Source organism: Bufo gargarizans, chromosome 10, assembly GCF_014858855.1.
Source record: "Bufo gargarizans isolate SCDJY-AF-19 chromosome 10, ASM1485885v1, whole genome shotgun sequence".
In the NCBI taxonomy this organism is placed as follows: domain Eukaryota; kingdom Metazoa; phylum Chordata; class Amphibia; order Anura; family Bufonidae; genus Bufo; species Bufo gargarizans.
In genome coordinates, this window is record NC_058089.1 from 15141143 (window position 1) to 15160755 (window position 19613).

General features: G+C 48.3%; 1 protein-coding gene across 1 annotated transcript in view; it reads right to left on the reverse strand.

Moving 5' to 3' along the window:
- The window catches only part of PRR5L (proline rich 5 like), a 31559-nt gene extending 22794 nt beyond the window's left edge, over window positions 1-8765 (reverse strand). The window contains 2 exon segments of the mRNA XM_044270777.1: window positions 6684-6764; window positions 8524-8765. Coding sequence (XP_044126712.1) covers window positions 6684-6764; window positions 8524-8693 — 251 coding nt within the window. The 5' untranslated portion in view covers window positions 8694-8765.
- Window positions 8766-19613: the final 10848 nt, after the last annotated feature.

Consider the following 19613-nt stretch of genomic DNA (forward strand, 5'->3'; position numbering starts at 1 on the left):
AATAATAATGCAGTAGAGAACAAGTAGTGCAGAATACTGGGCACCTACAATATTTGTGTTATTACTGTCAATATGGCAAATGTATAAAAAAAAAAAATAATATATATACAAATATATATACAGTAAAAACACAATCAGAGGGTGTCCTGCTTGTAAGACCTCCAGCGATCAGCTGCGATCTAGCAGCAAGTGTTCAATTCCTCTGCAGCGCCACCACAGGGGAGAAGAGGAATTGCACAGTTCTCAATGAAATCAGTGGTTTGACCAAATAATGCCTGAACCGGTCGGGTCCTCCAGGTACTTCTTTTGTCACCGTTCCCCCAAGTAAGGGCAGGTTCGCCTCAGCGTTACAAATTCCGTTATTGTTTTCCATTATATCATGTTTATAATAACGGAATTTGTAAGACGCAATTCAAAATGGAAACCTCTAGAGGCACTACGCTTTGATACGTCATAATAGAAGTCTATGGGCAAGCAGGATGCGTTTGGTTTTCGTTAAAAGTCCTTGTCGATGGAATTCGTAGCGCTGATGCGAACCCGCCCTTACTTGTGGGAAAGTCTAAATGTCTAAAATATGGATTCTAAATTCCGTTATGGTCCGTGGTAGCGGAATTTATAATGGGATGCTTCGATAACCCGAACTTTAGACGCCAAACTTAACAGACAAGTTCGCTCAACACTAAATACAAACGTTCGTAACGCTGATGCGAACCAGCCCTAAAGTGGGGCACCCACAGGTCACTCCTATGTTTTATGTTTGCACTATTTTTCACAAATAAGGCAATGTTCCTTTAACGATACAGAGGATTCGCTCGGTCTAGATCTGCGCTGCCGGCCAATGCTTTGAACGTTCTCAGTGTTTTCAGTGAAAGAAAACAAAGGCTCCACTGTCCGCTGCTGAATCTTCCCCTCTTGTTATCTCTCCATTTTGCACAGAAACCCAGCACCGGCTCTGACGGCAGGAAACAAGATTCCACTACTTCAACAATGTCTCCTTTAACTAAAAATACACGATTTGGACTAGAAAAATAACAAAACGGACTGGGAGACAAGAAAAATTCCACCTTAAAATGAATTCTGCCATAAACTAAATTCCACCTTAAAATGAATTCCACACTAAAAATATTTACACTTTAAAATACATTCTGCCTTAAAACAAACAGAAAAGGGATATAATATATTAAAACTTACAACATACTGTATTTTTCACCCCATAAGACGCATTTTCATTCCCCCAAAGTGGGGGGAAATGTCCCTGCGTCTTATGGGGCGAATACTAATGAGCGCTTCCGTTATGGAAGCGCTCATTAGTATCGGAGGACCAGGAAGCGGCGAAGGCTCTGTACTCACCGCTTCCTGGTCCTCGGCTGTTGGCGTGAAGGTTGCGCACAACGTGAGGGCGCTCTGTGACCTCACGCTGTGCGCGCCGGTTCACAGCACAGCCGACAGCAGGAGGAAGAAGAGGGCGGGCGGTGAGGAGCGGCGGCGGCCAGGAGCAGGAGAGGTAAGTGATTTTTTTACTTTATGTCATCTGAGGGCATGGGGCACATCTGAGGCAATGGGGGCTAATAAAAGAGGCAATCGGGGCTGATATGAAACTTGGGCTAGTCAAAAGAGGCATGGGGACTGATATGAGGCTGGGGGCTAATATGAGACTGGGGGCTGATCAAATGAGGCATGGGGACTGATATGAGGCTGGGGGCTGATCAAATGAGGCATGGGAGACTGATATGAGACTGGGGGCTGATATGAGACTGGGGGCTGATCAAATGAGGCATGGGGGGACTGATTTGAGACTGGGGGTCTGATCTGAGGTCTGAATGAGGTCTTATTTATATTGGGGCTCATATCTGAGGTCTGATTGGGGGTCATTAACTTTTGGGTGTGATCTGAAGTCTTATTGGGGTCTTATTAACAAATTCGGGATCTAATTGGAACTGTGATCTGAGGTCTGATTAACATTGGGGGTCTGATGAAAAATATTTTTTCCTATTGTCCTCCTCTAAAACTAAGGGGCGTCTTATAGATCGGTGCGTCTTATAGGGCGAAAAATACGGTAAGTAATTGACAAACATGACATTCGTGAGTTTCCTGGATGGTTATATGTGAGACACTTTACCGGTCATCTCCTTTCATTGTAATTATCGGATTTCGTGATTATGGCGGAGCGCTATGCCATATTGGAAAAATGACACCTGTACAAAAATGTTAATTTTTTTTTGCAATCTGAAACTACAGACGTTCTAAACTGGCGGGATGACTAAAGGGGTGGGGCTCTTGCAGGACCTCCTACCATCGACCAATAGATCAGCAGACCTCATGCCTGTATGGAAACCACTGTTTTCATGGCCACCAATCAGCATTCAGCTCTCGTTTTATAAGTAGTCACTGATCGGTTGCTACGGGCATCAAAGACAAGTTTTTATCTGATGCGTTTTTTCTAATGAGGACGTATAATTTAAACTGATTAACAGCAATTATATAAGCAGAGACGCAGTTTCACCAGATTGATTCCGCACCGGGGAGTTGCACTTTAAGTTGTGGTGACAGGTGCACTAAGCTCGGGGCTTTGCAGTCACATTCTCTCTGCTGAAGATAATCTTTCTTGGCCGAGAGTCTGGAGATGATTGAACCCGTTTAGACAGGTCCTGATTTTTCCGACTGCCGGGACGAGGGCTGAGCGGGCAGCGAGCTCCATACGAATGCAAAGAGTTAAATATGGACACGAACTATGGAATCGAGTAGGAAATAGTCAGTCCCTTAAAATATTTGGGAAACTAGAAGATGCCCAAATTTTCTAAAACCTGCCACTGTATTGGTATTATCTATTTACCAACATTTTTGTCGATAAAATTGGGACATGTAAGCCCTGCCCTAGGAATGCCCAAAACCCACCCGGGGACGCCCACTTGTGGGTGGGGCTTACACAAATCTCATCCACTTTCAGCCTGAATTTATTAGGACTCTCTCTGAAAACTCAGAACGGTTGGCAACTAGGTTATTATGTGTGTAGACCAGGAAAAGTTGGAGTTTCCCTTTAAGGCCTCATGCACACGACTGTTGTTGTGGCCTGTGTCCGTTGTTCCGTTTTCCGTGATTTTCTGCGGACCCATTGACTTTCAATGGGTCCGTGGAAAACTTGGCTAATGCACCGTTTGTCATCCGCGTCCGTGATCCGTGTTTCCAGTCCGTCAAAAAATATGACCTGTCCTATTTTTTTCACGGACAACGGTTCGCGGTCATCCGCATCAGTTTTTTTATCATTTGCGAGGCAAACTTGACTTAGATTTTTTTTCACTTTCCTTCATGTCTGGTGATCCTCCAAAAATCAAGGAAGACACACAGAAGAAAAAACGGAAACGGATCACGGAACCCCATTTTGCGGACTGTGAAAAAATACTGTCGTGTGCATGAGGCCTAAGGCTGGGTTCACACATTATTTGTCCATATATATATATACACACAGAAAACACATCTGGAAAAATAGAGCATGCGGTTTTCTCCATTGAAATACATGAGCACGTTATAAAATGTGCTTTAGGCTACTTTCACACTAGCGTTCGATCGGATCCGTTCTGAACGGATCCGATCATATTAATGCAGACGGAGGCTCCGTTCAGAACGGATCCGTCTGCATTATATTGTCAAAAAAAAGCTAAGTGTGAAATTAGCCTGAGCGGATCCGTACAGACTTTACATTGAAAGTCAATGGGGGACGGATCCGCTTGAAGATTGAGCCATATTGTGTCATCTTCAAACGGATCCGTCCCCATTGACTTACATTGTAAGTCTGGACGGATCCGCTTGCCTCCGCACGGCCAGGCGGACACCCGAACACTGCAAGCAGCGTTCAGGTGTCCGCCTGCTGAGCGGAGCGGAGGCTGAACGCTGCCAGACTGATGCATTCTGAACGGATCCGCATCCATTCAGACTGCATCAGGGCTGGACGGAAGCGTTCGGGGCCACTTGTGAGAGCCTTCAAACGGAGCTCACGAGCGGACAGCCGAACGCTAGTGTGAAACTAGCCTTACCAGTAAAAACCACGTGGCCAGTGACCGCATCACAAAAAGCATGGCCAATAACTGTAAAACGTGCATTTTTCACGCATTTCCAAAACACAAAAAAAGCAAAGAGAAAAATGCAAAAAAATAAGAAGTGTAAGAACGCCGCCTGAGGGTGTATAAAGCATGGGTTGCAAGTAGTGTTGAGCGAACTTGTGGTTTCAGGTTCGGCGTGAAAGGTTCGGGTTATCTAAGAATTCCGTTATGGATTCCGCTATAACTTATGGTCCGTGATAGCGGAATCCACACCGGAATTCTTAGATAACCCGAACCTGAAACCACAAGTTCGCTCATCCCTAGTGACGAGCTTTCTCCTATATTCCACTGTCCAATTTAAAATTAGGATTCCTACTCTCATCCTAATTGATAAAATACTGATTTTTCATACATTTTTTTATTTATTATTTTTCTCTACCCCCTTCTTTCAGTTCACACTTTTTCCACCTACTTTCAGTTTTGCTCATCTATAGAACAGTCATAGCGAGCCTGAGAGGCTTTTGCAAACAACAGCTTTCAGTATCGGAATGAAAGAGAACTTCACAGATATGAATCTTAAATTAAAAATTAATGTCAGGAAAATCTCTTGGCGTCCATTACACTGCTCTGCCGTAAAGCGAGACTCTCTTGCTGTGCTACAGAACGGGAGCAGCATGCTATTAGCGTACGTGCCTGGAGACAATCACTATTTATTTACAAATATAAACCTTGTGGCAATTTTGTATCACAGTGAAGCTCCACCCACAGTTAGGGCGCACAGGGCGCAATGCAAGTAGCTGAAAGAGCACAATGTTAGGCTAGGGGTCCACAATGGCTTCTGCCCACCCACAAGTGCTGGTAAAATCACCTTTCTCATATAGGTAAGCCGTAGGTAGGTCCCTTTCACACGAGCGACTATTCTGCTCAGGTGCGATGCGTGATGCGAACGCATTGTGCCCGCACGGAATCCGGACCCATTCATTTCAATGGGTTTGTGCACATGAGCGTTTGCTTTCACGCATCACTTGTGCGTTGCGTGAAAATCGCAGCATGTTCTATTTTCCGCGATTTTCACGCAACGCTGGGCCCGATAGAAGTGAATGGGGCTGCGTGAAAATCGCATCGCAAGTGCGGATGCGATGCGTTTTTCACAGATGGTTGCTAAGAGATGTCGTTTGTATACATTCAGTTTTTTATCACACGCGTGAAAAAATGCATAAAATCGCATTGCACCCGCGCGATAAAAACTGAACGCGATCGCAGGCAAAACTGAATGACTTTGCCTGCGAAATCGCACATTTTTCAATGAACGCATCCGGACCTAATTCGGACACGCTCGTCTGCAAGGGGCCTTATACTTATCGGAGATTGAATGGACAGAGTCTTGGGGGGATTTAATTGGGTGTCCAACTGCCTTTTCTCCCCTTGATTTAGAATGCAAACTTGTTTGTTAATTTTGCTCCTTTTTTTATTTTTAACCCAGATTTTGTGCATTAAAAATGGAAACCATCACTATGTTGCTGTTGACAGATCTGCTATTGAGAAGAAGCCACCATGGTGGCTCAGTGGTTAGCACTGGTTCTATGCAGCGCTGGGGTCTCAGATTCAAATCTGACTAAGGCCTCATGCACACGACCGTTGTTGTGTCCGTTGTTCCGTTTTCCGTGATTTTCGGCGGACCCATTGACTTTCAATGGGTCCGTGGAAAACTCGACTAATGCACCGTTTTTCATCCGCGTCCGTGATCCGTGTTTCCAGTCCGTGAAAAAAAATAAGACCTGTCCTATTTTTTTCACGGACAACGGTTCACGGACCCATTCAAGTCAATGGGTCCGTGAAAAAACATGGAGGCACACAAGATTGTCGTCCGCGTCAGTTTTTTTCCTATCATTTGCAAGGCAAACTTGACTTAGATTTTTTTTTTACTTTCCTTAATGTCTGGTGATCCTCCAAAAATAAAGGAAGGCACACGGAAACAAAAACGGAAACGGATTTCTCAAACAAGTAAGGCCTCAAGTAATTTAATGGAGAAGAACTTGAGATGCCCCCCAGTTGACTCTGTCAGTTCTGTTATTTTAAAAGAGCTATTTACGAGCAAAAAAGTCAATACACATTAGAATTATTATTTTAGCACCACCTGCTTTTGTATTATGTATTTTTTATGCATTTTAAGTTATTTGTTTATTTAGTTGCTTTTTTAATTCAGTTATTGTGCAGAAAAACTGGAAACTATCACTATGTTGCTGTTGATGGATTTGCTATTGTAAAGGAGAAGAACCGGAGACTGTCATTGTGTTGCTGTTGATAGATCTGTTATTTTAAAGGAGAACTGAAGACTGTCACCAATTTGCTGTTGACAGATCTGTTTTTTAAAGGAGCTTCTTACAAGGAAGAACATCAACCTACAATAGGAAAAGCTAAAGAAAAATTATCACTACCTGCCTTCTGATTATGTATTTTAGATGGAGTTCCCCTTTAAGCTTGTGATCAGTTTATTAAAAGGCAAGCATTTGTGCCTTCTGGGTAATCGTGTGAGCTGGAATCTCACGGTTTAGTGTCAGAATAATGCAGCAGGTGAGTGCGAGAACTGTCGGACGTGTGCCGCTGCGTTGACCTTGCTCACAGCTGCGCTCCTCTGCACCATACCTGATGTTCTCGTTGAGGGTGTAGAGTTCGTTAGCTTGCAGGCCTCCTCCTTTGAACACGTTGATGACGGCGTTCTGCACACTGGGGAGGGAAACCACTAAAAATTCAGTATGTGACATCTGCCCCAGAACAATGTGGTGACAAACATCTGACGAGATACAGAAAACCAGGCGAGGAAAAGAATCGTTGCACGTAGCAGCTGTGACCTATCAGAGCAACCCTTCCGCCCCCCCCCCCCCCAAAAAAAAAATAATATATATTTATTTTTTATTTTTAAATAGAGCCTCTCTTGTCCATGGGTCATGTCTAGTATCGCAGTTCATTCCCCTACAGCCAGGGGAGCACCAGCAATGAGGCCAGGTGAGGCACCAGGTAGGGGCAAGACGGGGGCAGCGGAAGGGCCATAAGCTGAAGGGAAGGGGTTAGGTTAAGAAATTGGCATTGGGCGGGGGGACGCTGTTTCGGGTTTGGTGCACCCCTGCCTAGCAGTCAGGCTAGGTGCACCCCGTCATGGTGCACGTCAGGGTCCGAGGGTGACTGCTACTTCTTGCTCTCAGGGTCCGGGGGTGACTGCTGCCCCTGCGCACCCCAGATGAGGTCGTCACCGGATTGGCCGCGGGATTAACGCTCGGGTTCAGTGTCCGGATACAAAAACGTGAACCAGAGAGACGGGACATCAGAGCCCGGGGCGGAGAGCTGACTACTGGTCACTGCCTTCATCTGATACTGGGAAATCTGGGTGACAGTCAGGATGGCTGCCATGACAGGGGGTGCACCAGTATTGCGGAACATAGGATGCATGGGTGCACAGATATGCAGATCTGCCATTCAGGAGCTCAGGAAAGCTGGGTGAGAACAGTAATGAGTGCTGTAATCACGGCTCCCAACAGCTTGATTTCAACTGTATCTGCGTCCTCATACTGGTGTGGAAGGGGGCACTGAAGGGGGCATCAGACTGTGTAGGGGGGAACACTAAGGGTGCCTATTATACTGTGTGGGCACCCTGCTGTGAAAGGGGCATAATGCTGTGTGAAGTCATTAATGGGGCATTATAGCAGGTGGTCGGCACTAAGAAGGCATCATTACTGTGTGGGGCCAATAAGTGGGCATCATAACTATTTAGGGCCACTAAGGGGCACCTTTGCTATGTTGGGGCACTAAAGAGGCATCATTACTGTGTGAGGGGTAGTAAGGTGGCATCATTACTATGCTAGGATCACTAAGGGACATCATAAGTGGCATCAATACTATGGGAGGCCACTAAGGGACACTTTTATTATGTTGGGGCACTAAAGAGGCATCATTACTGTGTGGGGGGCACTAAGGAAGTATCATTATCATGTGGGGGGCACTAAGGGATTTTATTTCTGTGTGGGGGGCATTAAAGGGACATCAATACTATGTGGGGCCAATAAGTGGGCATCATTACTATGTTAGGCGCTCTAAGGGGGCATCATTACTGTCTGGAGGCACTAAGGAAGGCATCATTACTATGTTAGGCGCTCTAAGGGGGCATCATTACTGTCTGGAGGCACTAAGGGGGCATCATTACTGTGTGGGGGGCATTAAAAGTGCCTCAGTACTATATCGGGGGCACTTTGCGCTCTCTCATAGTCGGCAGGTTTGCTGTAATGGCAGCCATACTGGTTGTCAACCAACTTTCCCAGCAGCAAATCTGCCTAACCAGGAACCGATATGGATGTGACAGATGCATCATCACATAGCTAACAATGCGGGGCTCTAGAAAAGCTGGGTGACAACCTCTGCGGAGGCTGGAATACTAGAATTCCTGGTTGTCACCAAGCTCCTGGGGAGGACATAGACATGCAGGTCACTGTACCTGTTCCACATGGCGCTGGAGTTCAGCTGCATGGTCTGTCTGCTGGCATAAAACCGCGGCAAATCGCTGAGCGCCGGGGAGCTCATGAAGCGAGGCCGAGGGCGCCGGAACGACCCCATCTTGTTGAAATGCACTGTAAAGTACGGCAGCAGAGTCTGACTCCCAGTCATGCGGGCAGGAGGATGAACGACGGACGCGGTCTGTTCTGCGGTGGAAGCGATGAAGGAGAGCGGACGAGGGAGAAGCTGCAAAGAGAAAAATATATAAAAATCACAACTGTAATATTAATAATAAACGGAACAATATATAATAACCCCCCCCCCACTGCACATTATAAGAAGATTCGCCGAGGAGCACTAAAACCATAGGAAACAACGAGGCCGCAGAAAGTATTAGTAGCATTTATACCAGAAGGGACAATATTCCGTATACAGACCTCAGCTGCTGTTTTTGGAGAATAAGAGGATTTCCGGTTCCCCATTGATTGATATGAAACTGTGTCATCTGAGGTGTGTATTAGGAGGTTCTGCAGCAGCTGAGGTGTGTATTATGAGGTTCTGCAGCTGCTGAGGTGTGTATTATGAAGTTCTGCAGCAGCTGAGGTGTGTATTATGAAGTTCTGCAGCAGCTGAGGTCTGTATTAGGAGGTTCTGCAGCAGCTGAGGTGTGTATTAGGAGGTTCTGCAGCAGCAGAGGTATGTATTATGAGGTTCTGCAGCAGCTGAGGTGTGTATTATGAGGTTCTGCAGCAGCTGAGGTATGTATTATGAGGTTCTGCAGCAGATGAGGTGTGTATTAGGAGGTTCTGCAGCAGCTGAGGTATGTATTGGGAGGTTCTGCAGCAGCTGAGGTGTGTATTAGGAGGTTCTGCAGCAGCTGAGGTATGTATTGGGAGGTTCTGCAGCAGCTGAGGTGTGTATTAGGAGGTTCTGCAGCAGCTGAGGTATGTATTGGGAGGTTCTGCAGCAGCTGAGGTATGTATTGGGAGGTTCTGCAGCAGCTGAGGTATGTATTGGGAGGTTCTGCAGCAGCTGAGGTCTGTATTAGGAGGTTCTGCAGCGGCTGAGGTGTGTATTAGGAGGTTCTGCAGCAGCTGAGGTGTGTATTATGAGGTTCTGCAGCAGCTGAGGTGTGTATTATCAGGTTCTGCAGCAGCTGAGGTGTGTATTATTATGTTCTGCAGCAGCTGAGGTGTGTGTTATGATGTTCTGCAGCAGCTGAGGTGTGTATTATGATGTTCTGCAGCAGCTGAGGTGTGTATGATGAGGTTCTGCAGCAGCTGAGGTGTGTATTATGATGTTCTGCAGCAGCTGAGGTGTGTATTATTATGTTCTGCAGCAGCTGAGGTGTGTGTTATGATGTTCTGCAGCAGCTGAGGTGTGTATTATTATGTTCTGCAGCAGCTGAGGTGTGTGTTATGATGTTCTGCAGCAGCTGAGGTGTGTATTATGATGTTCTGCAGCAGCTGAGGTGTGTATTATGATGTTCTGCAGCAGCTGAGGTGTGTATTATGATGTTCTGCAGCAGCTGAGGTGTGTATTATGATGTTCTGCAGCAGCTGAGGTGTGTATGATGAGGTTCTGCAGCAGCTGAGGTGTGTATGATGAGGTTCAGCTCCTCAGCATGACGATCTGATTGTCACTTTAGCGGCATGTCTTCTATATTAACTCCTCGTTCTCAGGACACTTTTAAACCCCCCCGCTCCGCACAGGACACTGTCCGGAAACACAAGAAGTCCCTGTGGCCCCGTATCACCCAGCTGAAGGGCCACATGTCCTAATACCACATATAAGAATGAGAGCTGGAATCTGATTGGCTGCGACGGTCAGCGCCTCCTTTGGGATTTTTTCCAAGGCCTCGTAGGTCGGTTATTTTTGGAAATTCGCCGATAGTTAAATGAATGACTTCTTCCCCTTTTTTATGAGACGGTCCTGACCTTTGCAGAAGATCGTTCTACAATGGCAGTTTCCTGAAGGCCGCAGCTCCCCTCCCCCTCCCGAGTGATCGCTCTGTGCGCGGCCTGACCAGTGTGTGGCGCTTTTGGAGAACTTCAGATGTCACTTCGGTCTTTGTTCATCACTTCCCTTAGTCACAGGTCGACTACAATTAACCCCTCTGTGTCATGGTGCTCCTCAAAAACACACTGTAACGCTGAGCACGCCCGAAGCTCCCCGCACCTTTCCGATGTCTCTTCATTGTCTTTTTTACTATTTGCACTTATTTTTCACCATTGAAATAAAAAAATAAACTCTATGTAAACCGTCAGCAATCTCCTGTTGACTGATCTTATATTATTATTCTGTGTCTGTGCTGCTAGGAGGGCGCCATTATACGCTGTATTATGCTCTTATGGATAGGTTTCTTTACCCATGGTATTACCTCCAGTTAGTTGCTGTCCAGACCACCTGGGCAAACGGCAACATGTCCTCCATGGACGGATGCCGCCAGCCCGGTACGGAGGGGTCATGTGACTGTATCATGTCCGTATACAGCAGCTTTCAGACAGATAAGAAGAGAAGGCAATGGGGGAGATACAGGAAAGTCCTTTTGGGTATTCACGCAAGCGATAATTACAATCCATATACTTCCGTAATAAGATCCGTCAACAGCAGTTGACCTGATTGTTGAGAGATTCCAAAGAGACAGCAGATTTTTTGGTTCTGCACCACACAGTGTGATATAGAATAGTGACTGTAAGTACAAAAATTAAATAATTACAGATTTTTTTTTTCAATTATGCTCTATGGGGCGCCAAACCGCAACTTTGACCTCCCCGACCTAAAAAGACCCTCACAGACTCTGTATTCGCCACATATACGGCAGCAGACTTCGGACAGGTTAGGTTTCATTACAGCAGAGATCAGCAACCTCCGGCGCTCCAGCTGTTCTGAAACTACAACTCCCAGAATCTCCCTTTCACTTCTATGGGAGTTACAAGAGCACCCGCGTAAGTGTGCATGCTGGGAGTTGTAGTTTCACAGCAGCTGGCGTGCCTTGACGCTTATCCGCCCCAATGGAATATCATGCGCATTCAGCATATTAATGTGGGGGGAGGGAGTTTTGTACATTCTAAGGCTCCGTTCACACATCCGCAATTCCGCTCCGCATTTTACGGAACGGAATTGCGGACCCATTCATTTTCTATGGGGCCCCCGATCCGGAAATGCGGACCCGCACTTCCGGGTCCGCATTTCCATTCCCCCAAAAAATAGAACATGCCCTATTCTTGTCCGCAATTACGGACAAGAATAGGCATATTCTATTAGTGCCGGCGATGTGCGGTCCGCAAAATGCGGAACGCACATTTCCGGTGTGCGTGTTTTGCGGATCCGTGGATCCGCAAAACACACACGGATGTGTGAATGGACCCTAAGGCCTCCTGCACACGAACAGGTTATTTTTTCCCGTTTACAGGCCGTTTTTTGCGTTCCGTATACGGAACCATTCATTTCAATGGTTCCGCTTAAAAAACGGAATGTACTCCATATGCATTACGTTTCCGTATTTCCGTTCCAAGATAGAACATGTCCTATTATTGCCCGCAAATCACGTTCCGTGGCTCCATTCAAGTCAATGGGTCAAAACGGACCACATACGGAAATGCATCCGTATGTCTTCCGTATCCATTCCGTTTTTGCGGAACCATCTATTGAAAATGTTATGCCCAGCCCAATATTTTCTATGCAATTACTGTATACTGTATATGCGATACGGAAAAACAGAATGGATAAAAACGGAAACGCATCGGAAACAGAAAAAGGAAAAACAGATCTGGAAAAAAACGGCCTGCAAAACACTGAAAAAGCCATACGGTCGTGTGCAGGAGGCCTAAAGCTGCTGCAAAACTACCATTGAGGATGATGGGGGTTGTAGTTTTGCAACAGCTGCATAGGGGGAGATGAGGCAGGAACACAAAAGGGTGGCTGATTTCAGACGTATAGTTTCTCAAATGTTTATCATGAGGAGGATGAGGCTGAGGGTCCCCCCCCCCCCCCCACTGTCACGAGGACTCTTCCTGCCCGCCAGATAATGCAGTCACGAGGACATATAAACTCGTAGATTGTCTTCATTATACATTTTTGTGAAGAATTTGAAGTTATTGATTAGCTTTTATACCGGTCAATGATTAACCGGTGGGACGGGACGGAATCTATAAACCGGCCCTGGATTATAACAATAGGATCTGTAAGGTCAGGGGCGGAACGTGGAAGCCGCGGCGCGCCGCCGCTGCTTCACGCCGCCGCTGCTTCACGCCGCCACCGCTTCACGCCGCCACTGCTTCACGCCGCCGCTGCTTCACGCCTCAGGCATTAGGTCACAAACTCAGATTTGCCCATTTTCAAATATTATGAATATACTTAAAAATATTATTTGTATTCTTTTATATTCATTAGGGATGAGCGAACTTCAGATTTTATATATCTATCTATAAAATTTACTAAAACCGGAGGGGCGATGGGACATTACCTTGCCTGGCGCAGCGAGGTGACTGGTGCCGGTTTAGGTTCGGTCATACCCTTCCACGTGCAGACAATTACTTCCCCGGTGTCATCGGTCCAGACAGTTCGGTCGATGAACGTTAGGCTGATAATAACAAGTCAGATCACAATGGGATCCGATGCGGTGGAGGGGAGTGGGGGGCGCAGGAAACGTGATAAATAGGGTCAGAGTTGGGGCGACCATAGAATTTTCCATCCCTAATTTAAGAAAGAATATAATGGACGCCAGGACGACCTTTGTAACACTGACCTACATGTTACTGAGGAACACAAGGCGACCAGCAGCCTGCCAGCTGTTACAGCACCAAAGGTCCTAGGTCGTCGATGGGGGATCAATGCCAAAATGTACGACATATCCCCCCCCGCCCCTTACATGAGCGCCGTCACCCGGTTTTCCAAAAAGGCTAAATTAGCTCTAGCTTCACTTATGGGGCGTATTTTCTGTTGCCAGAATCTATGCCGGAGGCCTCCACCGTAGATGTGATCCTAGCCTTATCCACCCGGGTGTTATTGACCGTGCAGGCAAAAACCGCACCATAAAAAAGCGGCAAAAGTACATTTAAAAAAATACAGCAGTGGCCGCGGTTTTCGGTTGCTCAACGTGTTTCACCTGAACTAGCGCTGCAGCTGAAAACAGCGTGGCCAAACTGCCGCAACTTACAGTAAACGCCACCGACGGTTTTGCCACCTTTTTTTTATGCAATTTTGACTGCGTGATCAAAAACGTGTCCCATGTGTATCCACGCCGGGGGTATATGCAGACGTGTATTACGCGCTGGTATTTGGGCAGAAAACCTGCAGCACAATGCAGGTCCGGATTTTGAAAATCCCATTTAGACGGTGCGGAAATTATCTGCGCGGAAATTGACCTGCGGTGCGGATTATGATTAGGGATGAGCGAATTGACTTCGGATGAAACATCCGAAGTCGATTCGCATACAACTTCGTTTGAATACAATACGGAGCGAGCGTACAGTATTCAAACAAAGTATTATGCGAATCGACTTCGGATGTTTCATCCAAAGTCGTTTCGCTCATCCCTAATTATGTCACGTGCGGCATGTCATATGTTTGTGCCGATTTCCAGTGCAGATTTCACCCTTTGGGGTACGACTACATGGCGCGGCCGCGTGGCTTAAATGAGACATAAAATACAGCGGAAAAGAGCCCTCAGGGACGGCGGCGCCATGAAGCGCACTGCTGCCGCTGACCTCTCCTTCTCTGGGGGAATGCCATTTGACCCAGGTGATCTTCTGAAGTCGGCTCCTACTCCGGTTACAGCTCCAGCTCTGCTACGTTCAGTCTCCATCGCTCAGCCGCACCCTGCTATACCAGAAAAGCCATGGTTAAATGTGCTATGCCTCACACAAAAGTGGTCTTCGATGGACCGGGCCAGGACTTTGTGCTTGTGGATTTTGTCTCATGGTGACTTCCGAGTGATTCCTGGTATTTGTGGTACTAATGGCTATCCGTGACTATGTCCTGTCTTGTCTTTTGGTCACTGCGTTAGGTTTTTGAACTACTCTCCACGTCCCCAGGTTGGAGCGCCGGTGTCCCCGTGTCTCCAGGTTGGAGCTCCCATGTCCCCAGGTTGGAGCTCCCATGTCCCCAGGTTGGAGCGACCATGTCCCCAGGTTGGAGCGACCATGTCCCCAAGTTGGAGCGACCATGTCCCCAGGTTGGAGCGACCATGTCCCCAGGCTGGAGCTCCCAAGTCCCCAGGTTGGAGCGACCATGTCCCCAAGTTGGAGCGACCATGTCCCCAGGTTGGAGCGACCATGTCCCCAGGCTGGAGCTCCCAAGTCCCCAGGTTGGAGCGACCATGTCCCCAGGTTGGAGCGACCATGTCCCCAGGTTGGAGCGACTATGTCCCCAGGTTGGAGCGACCATGTCCCCAGGCTGGAGCTCCCAAGTCCCCAGGTTGGAGCGACCATGTCCCCAGGTTGGAGCGACCATGTCCCCAGGTTGGAGCGACCATGTCCCCAGGTTGGAGCGACCATGTCCCCAGGTTGGAGCGACCATGTCCCCAGGTTGGAGCGACCATGTCTCCAGGTTGGAGCGACCATGTCCCCAGGTTGGAGCGACCATGTCCCCAGGTTGGAGCGACCATGTCCCCAGGTTGGAGCGACCATGTCTCCAGGTTGGAGCGACCATGTCCCCAGGTTGGAGCGACCATGTCCCCAGGTTGGAGCGACCATGTCCCCAGGTTGGAGCGACCATGTCTCCAGGTTGGAGCCACCATGTCTCCAGGTTGGAGCCACCATGTCTCCAGGTTGGAGCCACCATGTCTCCAGGGCCCCGCACATTTTTAGGTTTCTGCATTCTGCCATATGCGGCCAGTGCTGCATTGACCTCTAACATCATCACGAGTTGTGCTCAGCCACGGAGGCACGCTGCCTGCCGCCCTGTGGTGTCTCTGTACAGGGACATATCATCGAGCAGGCATCAACAGCCTCCGGCACTCCAGCTGTTCTAAAATTACGACTCCTCTATTCACTTCTATGGGAGTTACAAGAAAAGCCAAGCAAGTGTGCATGCTGGGAGTTGTAGTTTCACAGCAGCTGGAGTGCCGAACGCTGCTGACCCACGTCACAGAGATAGTCTCCACGGGGTAGGCCAAGATTAGAAAAACATGGCTTCTTTCTTCTAAAAACAGCCCCACACCTGTCCATGGGTCGTACCTGGCAGCTGAGTTTCACTGAAGTGAATGGGGCTGAGCTGTAATGCCGCACACAACTTGTGGACAGGTGCGGGGGCTATTTTTGGAAGAAAGCAGACATCTTTTCTCAGTCCTGGACAACCCCTTTAATTTTGGCCTTTGCTGCCATCCTGCATTACATGGACGCATGCTGCATAATTCACACTGGGAGCCCGCCTGGTTGGCACAGGTCATTATCTGCAGCAGGTAGCGCTAATTATCCCTTGTTTCCCGGCAGTTCCTCTTTCCGATGTTCTCCTGTGATACGGCTCCTCCATAAAGCTCCGGATCAGGCAGTAAACACTTGTGTCACACGTATCGGCCGCATTACACAGTGTAACAAACAGGCAGAAGTCCCCTGTGGGCAGCAGATCCACCCGCGCCAGCCGTGGGAAGAGGCCCTTGTATTGCCGGTTCTGGGGCATGATGCATATCGTACATATCTGCTGTCCTGGAAAAAAGGGGAGACTTCCGGACAGCGCCGGAGGTTGAGTGATGGCTGTGCCCACAAACTAGAACCCACACCAGGCCCTGCTGCCATCACTGAACCACTAGTGGCATCAGCCAGCCACGGAGAGAAAAATAAATAGGTGTGTGTGGCTGGCACTGATATATGTGCAATGGGACTGGCACTGTTATGGGGCATGGTAGCTGGCTATCACTATTATGGGGGTAATGTTATTGGCACTGCTATGGGTCCACTGCGGCCTGCACTGTTATGGGGGCACTGTTATGGGGGCACTGTGATGGGCATGGTAGGTATTACTATTGTGAGGCACTGTAAATAGCGCTGTTAAGGATTCATTGTAGAATGCACTGTTATGGGGGAATAGTTATCTAGCTATGGGGGTAATGTTAATAGCACTGCCACTGCCTGCACTGTTATGGGGACCTGTAAATGGCACTGTTATGGAGGAATAGTAACTAGGTATCACTATTATGGAGGTAATGTTAATGACACTGTTGTGGGAGCATTATGACTGGCACTGTTATGGAGGTACAATAGCTGGCACTGGTATGGAGGTACAATAGCTGGCACTGGTATGGAGGTACAATAGCTGGCACTGGTATGGGTGCACTGTCAATAGCGCTGTTATGGGGAAATGATAACTAGCAATGTCTATTATGGAGGGTAACGTTAATGGCATTGCTATGGGAGCACTGTGGCCTGCACCTGTTATGGGGGAAATGTAAATGGCACTATCATAGGGGTACTGCCAATAGCACTGTTATGGGGCCATGGTAGCTAACACCGCTATGGGGGCACTGTGGCCTGCGCTGTTATGGGCGGATGCTAACTAGCTATCACTATTATGGAGGGTAATGTGAATGGCACTGTTATTGGGGCACTGTTGCTGACACTATTCTGGGGGTACTGTTGCCAGCAAGATGATATTTTCTGGGGATCGGCAGTTGTGTGCACTAGTCAGAATTCAAGGGCATTAGGATGGGGACTTTCGGGGATGCATGGCCTCTATATTACCGATTTTGTGTGTGGTATCTCCCTGGAGTCAATTCTCCATAGTAGGCGCCTGCGCTGTATGGGGGGGGGGGGGGGGAAACACCCGTAAATTGAGGTAGAGTGTAATAGAAACAAGCAGCACTGCGCGCCGGCCAGTTCTACAGCTGACCCCCACAGTGTAATAATAGGGGGCCCCAGACCAGCGGTCAGAGGAGGGGTGCCACTCAGGCCCCATCACAGCTGTCTCCGTTTTGGGGGGGGGGGGGGGGGGCTGCTACAAATATTGGTTTGGGACCCAGGAGCCTCAAATAACACCTGGAGGCTGCATGGGCAAAGTACAGGATGCAAAGGAATGGCGCCTGTATTCTGCTGTGGGCTACGGCGAAGGTGAACACGACCGTCCAGAAAATGACACAACGTGGAACCAGATTGGGAATTGCTTTACGAGCGGTTTCCCCATCACTACCTTTACAGACGTGTGCGGAAAACAAATTTCCTTCTGCTTTTTTGTTCGTTGCAGCCACAATGAGCGGCACCACGTACGGCAGCCTGTATTCCGCTGACTGGGATTCGCAGAATACAGGCTTCCAAGAACAGCACCATCCGGGGGCAGCTCTCGCACGCTTACTACTATCTGAATCAGACACCGGCGTGATATAAGGCAGTCGCTCATAGTGCAATTACCTAATACTAGCCACAACTTTATTGGGGTTAGCAATAGATGGTAAAAAAATATATATATACTCCCCCCCCACCCCCAGAAAAAGTCACAAATATGAAATCAAACATCACTAACCCCCAAACCTGTAAGGCAGAACACCTCCTCTTGGTGAAATAGCGCAGGACAAGCTCACGATGTGCACTAAACAGATGCGGCAGTGCCGGAATTGTAATTTAACTCATTGCATGCTGCAGTCCTCTGTCAGACTACCCAATACCACAATGGGTTGTGCCAACTGTCTACCACGTCTTCTCTGCTGACATCCAGGCTGCCACTGCCGTTGACAAACTCAGCTCTGCGGCATGTGACAAACTCGGCTCTGCTACACGAGCATGCATCATTTAGAAAGCATTGCATTCATTATTATTTGGAAAGGAGTGCAGCCCCCATGAGGCTTCTGTACTCACCCTGAGCTGCTGCTGCCCCCCAGCCTGAGCAGATGCTCCTGAAGACCCCCGAGTCTGTCCTGCCAGGGGGGTGCGCGCTCCTCATCAGCCTCCCTGCAGGAATTTGACACTTTGCTGAAGCCCCAGCTCCGGAGCCTGAGGTCTCCTCTTCTCCACCCATTGCTCACATCTCCACCCCTCCTGCCTGTGACTATTCACTCCCTCTCATCTGCTCACTTGGTCGCAGTCTCAGGAAGTTTACATCTGGTGACCTTTTTTCTGAGGATGTCTCTAGAATTGTGATGTGACTGTTGGCATCCGCGCGGGGCACCGGGCTTGGTCATGGAAGCTGCCACCCGATCGGGCATGAATCATGTAGTATCTGTGCAGCTCCCATGTTTTATTCATTGCTGGTGGCGCTGCAGGACGCCCGCCCTCCCCCCTGTGTGCCCGCGCCATCCCGTCAGCGTGGAGGAAACATGTCCTCCTGCCTCAAAACCTTCAACTCAGATTCCACAAACGCGGTCGCGGCGTAGGGCGGTTTCCAGATTCTCCACAGATTGCAAAAAAAGAAGGATTGGGCTGAATGGAGTTCGATATGCCCAATCCATTACTTTCAGGGAGATAAGCCTGAACTAGAGGTGCCCCTATACACATACATGCACACAAACGTATTTTGTTTCCATGTCCGTTCGTTTTTTTTATTTTTTCCGGATAGGATGCGGACCCGTTCATTTCAATGAGTCCGCAAAAAATGAGGACAGCACACCGTGTGCTCCCCGCATCAGTGTGTCCGCTCCGTAGCCCCGCAGAAAAAATAGAACATGTCCTATTCTTGTCCGCAAAAAAAAACGGATGTCATCCGTCTTTTTTTGCAGATCCGCAATTTGCGGACCGCAAAACACATACGGTCGTGCATGTAGCCTTAGGCATCATGCACACGACCGTTCCGTTTTTTTTTGCGGTTCGGCAAGTTGCGGATCCGCAAAACACGGAAGCCGCCCATGTGCCTTCCGCAATTTGCATTGTAGAAATGCCTATTCTTGTCCGCAAAAAAACGGACAAGAATAGGACAGGTTATATTTTTTGGACAGGGCCACGGAACGGAGCAACGGATGCGGACGGCACACGGAGTGCTGTCCGTATCTTTTGCGGCCCCATTGAAGTGAATGGGTCCGCAACCGAGCCGCAAAAACTGCGGCTCGGATGCGGACCAGAACAACGATCGTGTGCATGAGGCCTTAGACTAATGCCACCCAAGACAGCTGATTTCGTCAGGTCGATGTGTAGGGTAGTTTCAGCGATCCTCCCCAAATTGCAAAAA